Genomic DNA, 11,847 nt, shown 5'->3' with positions numbered 1-11,847 from the left:
AAGTCATTAATTAATATTTATAATCGTCAAGAACAATACATAGTTGTTAACAATTTTTTCAAATCAATTTATTCTAAAAAATATTCAAGTGACAACAATATAGCTAATCAATCACGTCACTAAAAAAAATTCTTTTTTTTTAATAAAAATTATTTACTCCCTCTATCTCAAGTTTTGTGACACAATTTGAATTTTAAGAGTCAAATTTTATTATTTGTATCCGGAATTCGGACATACAATCTTTAAGTTTTTTGAAATACAATTTATGTATTTAGAAACTACATATAAAAATATTATAAGTCACAATAATTTTTTAAACAAATTAGCAATAAAACATGATAAAAAATGAGGCCCCAAAAATTTGGGGGCCCAGGGTCATTGCCTTAGTGGCCTTGGCCTTGAGCCGACCCTATTAATGAGCCCATTTGGATTGGCTTATAAGTTGGTCAAACCAGCTTATAAGTTATTTTTAACTTATTTGGGTGTTTGGTAAAATAGAAAACAGCTTAAATTAAGTTAAAAAATACATAAAATAAGCTAAAACCAAGAAGTTGCTACCCCAACTTTTTTTTTGGGCTTAAAAGCCACTTTGGTTTGACCAACAACTTTACCCTTTTATCCCTTATATTTTCTATTAATTCCAATACTACCCCTACTTTTAAAAACTCTTTAAGCACTTTTATCCAAATACGTAACTACTTATTTATAAAATAACTTTCAGCACTTAAAAAGTACTTTAAGCACTTATGCTTAAAAGTCACTTTTTTCAGCAAATCCAAACAGGCTCTTACATTCCTTATTAGTTTGTCCCAATAAGATTGACATATTTTTATATTTAGAAACAATTTAACTTTATTAGATGATTTACAGTTATACAAATATCTAAGACTTGTTTTGGACCACACATTTCAAAAGTCTTCTTTTATTTTTTAAACTCTGTGTCAAGTGAAACAAACACAATCTTTTTGATACTGTTAGCGCGGAAACAATAAAAAACACAATAATTAACGTGGTTCGGATCGATGTGATCCTAGTCCACGGAGAATACATGCTAACATGCTAGTCCTACTTAATAAATCATAGCTAGCATGTATTTATACTATTAGGTCTAATCCTTTCCTAGAAATGATCTAAATCCCAATAACACCCGAAAACCAACAAAGAAAAAAAGTTTTCTTTTATTTCTTTCCACTTTTGAGTAGGAATTGGCTTGAATATCTTCTCAACTTCACAATCTCCACCTTGAGATGAATTTCGAGCTTCTATATGAATGTCATTCAGTCCAATGCCTCTAAGCCTAGGTGAGCTAACTCGGTGTAGGAAACAAGAGACACTAACCGAAACCTTGTACATACTAGTAGCTCTACCTTGCCCTGCCGTTCTCCATCCTGATGTATCAGTTGATGCAAACTCCTGCCAAATTCATACAATGACTGAACTTGAAAAGAGGAACCACATTGGTTAATATATCCGCTATGTTGTCCTTTGTGTGTCAACCTTCAAGACCTTAACTGTGCCTTGTTCAACACATCACGAATAAAATGGAATCTGATATCAATGTGTTTGGTATGATCATGAAAGCTCTGATTTTTTATCAAGTGAATAGTACTCTAGCTATCACATTTTAGAGTTGGTTCATGTTGAACCCTACTCAATTCTGACACCAAACCTTTCAACCATATAGCCTCCTTTACTGCTTCTGCTGCTACCATATATTCAGCTTTTGTTGTGGACAAAGCAACTATAGACTAGAGAGTTGCCTTCCAACTTATGGGACTACCTACAAGAGTAAAGATATAGCCTGTTGTTGATCTCCTTCTATCAAGATCACCAGCAAAATTAGAATCCACATAACCAAGGACCGAGAAGCCTTCATTTCTCATCCTACAAAAAGTTAGACCAACATTCGAGTAACCTTTAAGATAACTCGGTATCCACTTAATTGCTTCTTAATGTGTCTTACCGGGATTAGACATGAATCAACTTACCACACTCACTGCTTGAGCAATATCAGCCCGAGTGCAAACCATAGCATACATAATGCTACCAACTACACTACAATAAGGAGCTTTTGACATGTACTCCACCTCTTCGGTCATGGCTAAACACTATTGATCAGCTTTACCACACATAGTAGCTTATGTATAGCTTGAGGGTTCTAGATCCTTTATTTCCTCCTCGGCAGTAGCTAATGCATATCCACAAGATTAGCTTGCGAAGGCTAAGGATAATATTTTGGATTAGGCTTCGGAGTTCATTTGTCCCTTCTAGTAGCTATACTATATGGTTCACCTTCAGGTACTGCTATGTGGGCTTTTTTATTATCTGACTCCAAATGAGTCACTTGATCCTCCTACTCGGTGAGATTCACATTTTCCTCTACCGTTTCTGTTGTAAGAACTTTCTATCCTGCAAACTCAATAGAAGTCTTTCCAGGATCAAGCATAGAGGCCTCATCAAAAGTAACACCTCTACTGATTACAAACTTAAGAGGATCTAAGCTCTATATTCTATATCCTTTTACCCCTTCAGCATATCCCATAAATAAACCTTTTCGAGCTCTAGGTTCTAGTTTTTCATCACTTATATGATAATATGCGGGACATCCAAAGATTTTTAAGTGTGAATAATCAGACGATTTACCCTGACCATACCTCATTTGGAGTTTTAAAGTCTATCACCGATGCTAGAGAATTATTAACCACATAACAAGCCGCCCAGAACTCCTTAGGCACCTTGGCATTAAAGAGCATACATCATGCTTGCTCAATAAGAGTGCGGTTCATCCTTTCAGCTACTCCATTCTGTTGTGGTATATGCCTAACAATTCTATGTCACAATATACCATGAATCTTGCAGAGTTGTCAAACTCTTCATTGTAAAACTTTAAGTCGTTATCTGTTCGAAGACACTTAATCTTTCTGTCACACTGATTTTCAATTAATGTCTTCCAAATTTTGAAATTCTCAAAGACATCACTTTTAGCCTTTAAGAAGTATACCCAAACCTTGCATGAAAAATCATAAATGAAAGTAAGAAGATACCTCTTTCCACCCTTCGATGGAACCTGAGATGGACCCATAAATCTGAATGAATGTATTTAAGTACCCCTTCGGTTTGCTGCTTGCCCGTGCTAAAGCTGACTTGTTTCTGCTTTCTAAGGACACAATGCTCACAAAAATCAAGTGTACTAATCTTCTCACCTTTTAAAAGGTTTCAGTTGCTCAAAATTGTCAACCCTCTCTCGCTCAAGTGACCTAATCTCATATGCCACATCTTAGCCTTGTCGCCATCTGATAACTGTGAGGTTGCATCATTCGCAGTACCTAGAATGGTGTTGTCCATAAGTACATAAAGACCACCCTCCAGTTTGGCCTTTAACATGACCAGAGAACCCTTGGTCACCTTACAGATTTCACCTTCACCCGCATGCTCATATCCGAGCTTATCAAGAGTACCAAGAGAGATTAGGTTCTTTTCATATCAGGGACATGTCAAACATTAGACAATGTTCTTATGATGCCATCATGACACCGTATATGGGCTAAACCAATGCCTGCTATTTCACGCATTGCATCGTTACCCATAAGTATAGTTCCACTCATCTGCTCGTAGCTAGTAAACTAATCTTTTCTGAAGCACATGTGAAAGTTACAAGCTGAATCTAAACTTCACTTGCATGTCTAAATGTCATCTATTGAAGCATTAACACATAATATTCTCCAGATATCTGACCTACCTAAACCGTAGATGCACTGGCTATTGTTTTATCAATATTTTTATTCAGAAAATCCCTCTCAAAGAAACCCTTTTGATGACAACCACAACATTCAGCATCCTTCCTACTCACCCTTTTCCTGGACTTTGACCTAGCTACTGATTTGCCTCTCCATCTTTGGCTCGAGCGACCTCTAACCATCAAACCCTCACCATGGTCTTCTTTCTCACTATTATTGATATGGTTTCTTAATTCATTCGAATTCCATATATGTCTTACCATCTATAACGTGACCACCTCGTTACTGTACACCATTGAATTAACTACGTCTTTGTACACCGGTGATAATGAAAACAGTAGAGTGCATGCTAGTTCTTCATCCCCCACTTTAATATCAACATAATTAAGATTCATATCCAATTTATTAAAATCATCAAGATGATCCTATAAAGTTGTACCTGCCTTCATCTTGAAGGTGTGTAAACGCTGCCTTAACAACATTCTACTTGTCAGTGATTTCTTCTTGTAGAGATCTTCAAGTTTCTTCCACAAACTCGTAGTTTTTTTCTCAGTACTGACTTCACATAAACGTGTCTGATAAGGATAATTGAATTGCGCTAAACGCATCCATCTCAATCTTCTACTTCTCGGCCTCTTTCATATTTTTGGGATACGAGTCGTCCAAAGCATAGATCATCCAGATGTTGAGGTTATTACTTCACCCATCAAAATTCGCTACTTCAAACTTCATAACTGTCATAGTCTCCTTATCTCCTAGATCTCACAACCAGTAGGCTTCTGATACCAATTGTTAGCACGGAAATAATAAAAAATACAGTAATTAACGTGGTTCGGATCAATGTGATCCTAGTCCATGGAGAATGGCCGACAGTTTTAATAATATCAAAGGAGAAAATAAGTTACAAGGTGGCAGAATTGTTAGCCAAGGAGGGGAAAAGTGTAACACCTCAGATACTTAACTTAGGCTTTGACCATGATTTTAGACTGAGAAAATCAGATAGATAATGTTAGAGTTGTAATTTTGCTTCAGTTCAGCAGCTGGAGTTTTACGCCCAGAAATTACGAGCCATAATTTGAGATACGGACCGTAACTCGGTCCGTAATTATTGATTTGGTCACTAGTTTTGGACATGGAAAATTACGGTCAGGAATTACGGACAGTAATTTGTGGCTGTTATTGAAGGGGTGTTTAGCTGGGCATTCCGTTTTGAGACATCAAAAATTACTGTCCAAGAATTACGGACCCTAATTTAAATTACGGACCCTAATTCAGTCCGTAAAACTCAGTATGCACTAGAACCGATAAATACCTAGTTTCAGTTCTAATTTTTATTTTTACAAGTCCCTAAACCCTAGAACGACATGCTTACCTCCTCCACCATCAAGAACACTAAGGTAAGTTATCCTAACCTATTCCAAGTGGATTAAATCATGGGTTCATCTAACCTAATCAGGGAATCGTTGTTCTTAACCTAGGGTTTTTAAGAAAACCAATATTCAAGTTTTGAGACACAAGCTTTTGGGATTCCTTTCAAAGTTCAGACTTTTATTGTGGATTGTGAAGCGGCTAAGGTATGTGAGGCTAACTATCTACATTTGGGAACGTTTATAATTCCCCCTACGCCTCATTCTACATGCTTATTAATAATTTGACTCAGAATACAGTTTAGCCCTAGTTTCTTGAATAGTTGTAGAACGGCTATCTTCTAAGGTTATAGTTTCATTATTCGTTCATGGTGATCACTTTGAATATCATGAACTCAGTACGTAATCATTATGGACTTGTGTATTCACACCACATTATTCTCAATCAGTATACAAAACAATTATTTTTTAAGTCCCATAACCAGAAACAATTATCATGCTATCAGCTATAGCCAGTCTCCGTTTTGAAAAATGTTTAATGTTGAACACCTGTATCTGTATTTTTGGGCCCTAGACCACAGTTTATGCATACGTATTGCTTAGTCATAAGGCCACAGTTTTTTGCACATTATTTGAGCCCTAGGCCACAGTTTATATTTACAGTTTTACAGGTGATTCTTCATTCAGAACAGGGAGTAATTTAGATTCTTGTCTTCCTGTTTAGTTCAGTTTCAGTTTCAGTACTTATATTTCTTCTTTTAGTTGCTTTACATACTAGTACAATTCAAAAGTGATGATGTTACTTTTTATTGCTTGGGGGCCTGCATCTCGTGATGCAGGTAACGATATACAGGTTGACGATCCAAGATTCTGAAACCAAAATAGCCTCAAAAATAAGTTTTTGAACCAAACTACCCCAACAAAAAAAAAGTTACAAAAATGCCTTTAGCGCAGTAAATTACTACGCTAAAGTAGTTAACGGGAACGGCTATGTTAACTGCTATAGCGCATTAAATTACTGCGCTAAAGCGTCACCTCTTTTTTTTTCCGACCCTTTTGGTTAACCCTTCTTTCATTACACTTTTTAACCTACTTTGACTATAGATTAATCATGCTTCGGGACCCCGAAACTTCAATATTTTATATAGAATCCTACTTATTTTTGTGTGATTAATAAGGTAGGCTCAATACATCAAGGATAAGAAAATCATTGGATGGCCATTTTAGTGGTTGAAAAGTGCTCGAACGCCATTTTCGTTTGAAGGCTTGGTGTCATTAGCTTTAAGTTCTTTACGAATACTAAACTTGTTAAATCTTAATAATTAATCAAAAGTAGTAAAAATACAATCATAAAAAAATACAATTTAAGTATTCGTAAAGAACTTAAAGCTAATGACACCAAGCCTTCAAATGAAAATGGCGTTCGAGCACTTTTCAACCACTAAAACGGTTATCCGAAGATTTTCTTATCCTTGGTGTATTGAGCCTACCTTATTAATCGCACAAAAATAAGTAGGGTTCTATATAAAATATTTAAGTTTCGGGGTTCCGAAGCATGATTAATCGATAGTCAAAGTACGTTAAAAAGTGTAATGAAAGAAGGGTTAACAAAAAGGGCCGAAAAAAAGAGGGGACGCTTTAGTGCAGTAATTTACTGCACTATAGCAGTTAACAAAGTCGTTCTCGTTAACTGCTTTAAAGCAGTAATTTACTGCGCTAAAGGCACTTTTGTAGCTTTTTTTTTTGTTGGGGTAGTTTGGTTCAAAAACTTTTTTTTGAAGCTATTTTGGTTCCGGACTCACGATCCAACTAGCTAAGACATGCTCGTATCAGCTATTGGTGAGCCCAGTTCCTCCGGGGTGTTATCCGCCTTTCAGTCTTTCCAGTTTTAGACAGTATCTTTCAGTATTCTTTAGAGGCTTCATAGACATAGTTCATTCAATCAGATATTAGTCGTCTTTTATGTATTAGCCTTGTTGGCTGTTTATTCAGATGTTCAGACTTAATTCAGTATTTCCGCACTTAATATATTTTCAGTCAGATTTTTAGTAGATCAGCATGTGTTAGCCTTATTTCCTTATTATTGCATGTTTTGATATCACATGCTGATTCAACAAGCCTATGGGTTCGCTTAGTCACATGCAGTTACGCACTGAGTGCCGTGTTACGCCTAGGCCATGGTTCGGGATGTGACAGAAAGGCAGCAACTTTTTGAAGGGATGGAAATCCTGGCAGTTCTGCTAATGTTTGTTAGGCAAGTTTTTGAAGCAGATAGAGTGGGAACTACTTTAACCGTAATATTTTGTTATGTAACACCTATAAAGGTGCGAATTTCAGACAATCTAATGGCTCCAATGCCATTAACTCTTTTGTATCCTCTGTAGATATAACGTAATATATCAGTAATGTCTAGTTAACCAAAAAAAAAAAAAAAAAAACGATATACTCATTATACTCTTAGATTACAAGTATTTTTACTTGTAAGAAATATTAACTAAATGTATAATTTTATTAAAATTACCCTTATTTATTCTTGATCTCATTTGAATAATTAATCCTAATTGCATTAATTATAGTTTATCTTAGAGGCACTATAAGAAAAAAAAAATTGGCAACAAAATTATTTTTGTTGTCATAGATTGATTATTGTTGCAAAAAGTACTTTTGGCAATATTTTTTTTTTTGTTGCATAGACTTTTCCCAACAGCTGTTATTGCAACACCATGCAACAACTTTTTTTTTTGTTGCCAAAAGTACTTTTAGCGACAATAATCAATACTATGACAACAAAATTATATTCTTTGGCAACAAAAAAGTTCTTTGCCAGCAACTAAGTTGTTGCCAAATATTAAATTTTTTATTGCAATTTCTATACTTTCTTATAATGAGGTTGAGCATACCAATTTAATTTAGTATAACCTGCATAAAATATAAGATTGGATGCTGTAATACAAGAACATCTTACTCAATATTATCTTATGCATATTCCCTTTGATCATTGGAATTAAAATGTGTGTAAATAGTTCATATTTTATTTAAATAAGTATCAGCTGGCCAAGAACGACTCACATTATTTGGTGGAATCTTTTGATGCCCTACTGAATAATTTACGTATTAAATACTTAGCACACCATACTCTAGGAGATCCCAGACACGCATACGTAGATCTAGATCCCAAATATGGATGTCTAATAAATAAAATCAAGTGTATTACTGACCCTGAAGTCTATATATTAGAACCAACTCATCACAAATTTGACTTCACACAAGTTTCCTGATATATATAGAGTAAAAAATGGAGTACGATTTAGTGTTCTTCAGCACAGCTTTTGCAGTAGGGGTTTTAACCCTTATTAGTGTGCTAAAGAGAGCAAATGGGTGGTACTATTCATTCAAATTCAGTTCAGAAAAATGTCGATTACCTCCCGGTGACATGGGCTGGCCAGTCGTCGGAAACATGCTCTATTTCGTCAAATGTCTTTCAGCTTACGATCTTAAATCATTTGTATCTTACTTTGTTACCAGGTAAGTTAGTCATTAATTCTGTTGTATTACGATATGAATTTAAGTAACATACACTGATACACAGTCGGTATAAACAATTTGTCTTCATGTGTAACTTTTTAGGTTCGGGGCAGGAGGCATGTACAGGACATTCATGTTTGGAAAGCCAAGCGTTATCGTTACAACGCCTGAATTATGCAGGAAAATCTTAATGGATGATGAAAATTTTGATTTAGGATTTCCCAAATATATTTTGGAGCTGTTGAGGAAAGAACCAATTGGCGGAACATCACAGCAAGAAGACAGGCTTGCTCGTCGATTAACCACTCCAATAAAAAGCCACGGATTAGTATCCTTTTTCTTCGACTTCTTAAGCGAAACTGTGAAAACAACATTTGAGAAATGGGCTAACACCGGAGAAGAGCTTAAGTTACTCTTTGAGATGAAAAAACCAACATTTAAAGTGCTTATGCAAGTACTTATAGGTGGTGATCAAGTTGCTGATGAATTACTCGACGTTTTATTCAAGGAGAATAATCTCCGATTTGCTGGTCTTCGTAGCTTGCCCCTTGATTTCCCCGGATTTACTTACAATAGGGCAATGAAGGTAAAAACAAAACAGAGAAATAATGCAAAGTTTGTTTGTTTGTTTGTTTAGCTTATTGTCTGCTTTGAATTTTAATCACTTTATCGTTTCAGGGTCGAGGAGAGATAGTTAAGATATATCAACGGATAATAAATGAAAGAAAAGTGATGATTGCAAAGAATAGAGAAGCGCCAAAGACCAACATACTAGATATAATGCTAGACAATCAATATGATGAGGAAGGAAAAGGATTGAATGATGAGAATATCATGAAAGTGCTGCTTTGGTATACATTTAGTGGTTATGAATCTGTTGCTAAAGTTGCCACACAGACAATTATGTTATTGGAAAAACACCCCGAGTGCTTGCAGAAAGCAAAAGTACGTCCTCGATCATTACTCCATCTGTTCCAATTTATCTGACATATATACTCTCCTTTTTATTTCACAAGTTTAAAAAATATTCACTTCGTTTTTGACTAATTCTTTGTTTTTCAGGAGGAACAAGAGGAAATAGTTAAGAGAAGAGCATCTCCAGATGCAGGTCTTAGTTTCAGCGAGATTGGACAGATGAAGTATGTTGGTAATGTAAGATCTAATTCTTCTTTACTAAAATAATTTTAGTAATTTTCTTTTATCAGGATCATGATCAAACTTATTTGGACTAATTAATATGCGTTCTGATTAGTACTGATATCTCTTTCAATGTTAAAAGGTAATTAATGAAACACTGCGCCTGGGTAGCACCGAAACAGTATTGTTTAGAGATGCAAGAACTACTGTTAACATAAATGGTTAGTACTCTGCCTTTTAATTTTGTCTACTTATCTTAGTGGCAATAGATACAGTACTAAAAAGAGTTAATTTATATGTCTTGTGCAGGCTACACTATACCTAAGGGGTGGAAAGTTTTGGCATTGTTAGGGAATTTATATATGAACCCTAAAACTTATGTCAAGCCTAAGGAATTTAATCCTTCAAGATGGGATGTAAGTGACATGTCCAATAGTGTTCATAAATTTAATTTCTTGACTTAACAAATTTATCGATCGTTAATTGTTTAAATACCCAAAGATGTTATAGTATCAAGTGAACAATTTTGCAGGATTTTGAAACCAAGCCAAACTCCTTTATTCCCTTTGGAATAGGCCTCAGATTGTGCCCAGGATCCAATTTGGTCAGGCTTGAAGTTTCAGTATTTCTTCATTACTTCCTTCTTAACTACAGGTACTGATCATTTTAAATTTACTAGTTATATGTTCCGTCAAATAAAAAGAAGAATGTCTATTACTGATCAAAGCATATTTCAATTTTTAATCGGTGTGATGCAGGCTTGAACAGCTTAATAAAGATAGCAAACCTGAAACTTGTATCGCGAGACTCAAGAAGATCTCAGCATAGTGTTAATGACGACTACAACGTTTTCCAGGATTCAGCATTTGAATTACTCGTTTTTTCATGCGAGTCATTGCACTTTATCATATGTAATCTTGAAAGCAATGAGCATGAGTTTGTTTCATTACGTAATTTTCAATAATGGAGTTGTAGTCTGGTGGGTCCAACTTCAGTCTTGTGCTTTCCCTTTCATCAATTCACTGAGTTCATGACCCTTCTCTTTGAAAAAATGAATATATACATATTTCAAGATTGGTGTCAACAAATTGGCGATTACCTAATTGTCCATGAGATTTAAAGTAAAAGAACAAATTAAAGTTGAAATGCTAAAAGACTTAATGAATATGTGTCTTACTAATAAACCATAAATAGTATAATTAGTTGGTGTTAAACTTTCCTTTTTCCTTATTTTTCAAATGGACATTATGGTTGATGCAACTAAATAAAGTAAATTTACTGCCACCAAAAAACTCACTTTTTCATCTGAAATTGAGAGTTGTCTTTTCATTCTCGTCGTACTTAAGTAGAAATAACGCCAATCATGTCAAAAAATTGGATGTTCAGTATGCAGCAAAAACTCTGTTTATGCAATAGGAATATCTTCGAGCGTGGTTGTTATTTAAATGTACATGAATATTAAGGTTGGGAATTAAATAGGAATGTAACTTGATTTAAATATATATATATATATATATAGGTCCTATGGAGTTCTAGTTTTGATGACATTCTAAAGTTCCATTCTTTATGCTGAAACTACTTGATGGCAAAATTCCAATAGATGATGTAGTGCAGATACTAGGTTTGCATGGCCTTTCCAAATGTAGCTACTGTTAAGTTGTTAAAGAAAAATCTCTTCAGCACCTGTCTGTTGAAGGAGAATTGGCTCAATTATTGTGGCACTATTTTGGCAACAATATATTTGGCTTTACATGGAAAGAAGGGGCAGTTTACCTTTGTCATGAATAGTGAAATTAATGAGAAAGCGATCAAAATGGTCCTGATGTACGGGGTTTGGACTATATATCACGTAACAGAAATAGTCCTTAATGTATGACAAAGGTGATCATTTTAGCACTTCATATATACCACGTAATCGAAACATTCCTTAATGTATGAAAAACGTGTTCATTTTAATCTTTCATATATACCACATAACTGAAATAATCCTTAATTAATGTATGAAAAAAATGATCATCATAGTCCTAAATAGGAGTGTATATGGACCGGGTTGGTTCAGATTTCTTAAACACCAAACCAAA

General features: G+C 34.9%; 1 protein-coding gene across 1 annotated transcript; it reads left to right on the top strand.

The window, feature by feature from the left end:
• Positions 1-8,232: 8,232 nt before the first annotated feature.
• On the top strand, positions 8,233-10,713 carry LOC132638208 (beta-amyrin 11-oxidase-like). Its single transcript, XM_060355170.1, has 8 exons — positions 8,233-8,629; positions 8,732-9,215; positions 9,308-9,574; positions 9,692-9,781; positions 9,909-9,987; positions 10,076-10,182; positions 10,299-10,420; positions 10,525-10,713. Exons 1-8 carry the CDS (start codon positions 8,400-8,402, stop codon positions 10,592-10,594), a joined length of 1,449 nt encoding a protein of 482 aa, XP_060211153.1. The 5' UTR covers positions 8,233-8,399; the 3' UTR covers positions 10,595-10,713.
• The last annotated feature ends 1,134 nt before the right edge of the window (positions 10,714-11,847 follow it).

Source organism: Lycium barbarum, chromosome 4 (assembly GCF_019175385.1).
Source record: "Lycium barbarum isolate Lr01 chromosome 4, ASM1917538v2, whole genome shotgun sequence".
Taxonomy (NCBI): Eukaryota; Viridiplantae; Streptophyta; class Magnoliopsida; order Solanales; family Solanaceae; genus Lycium; species Lycium barbarum.
This window is presented reverse-complemented; position numbering and strand designations above follow the sequence as displayed.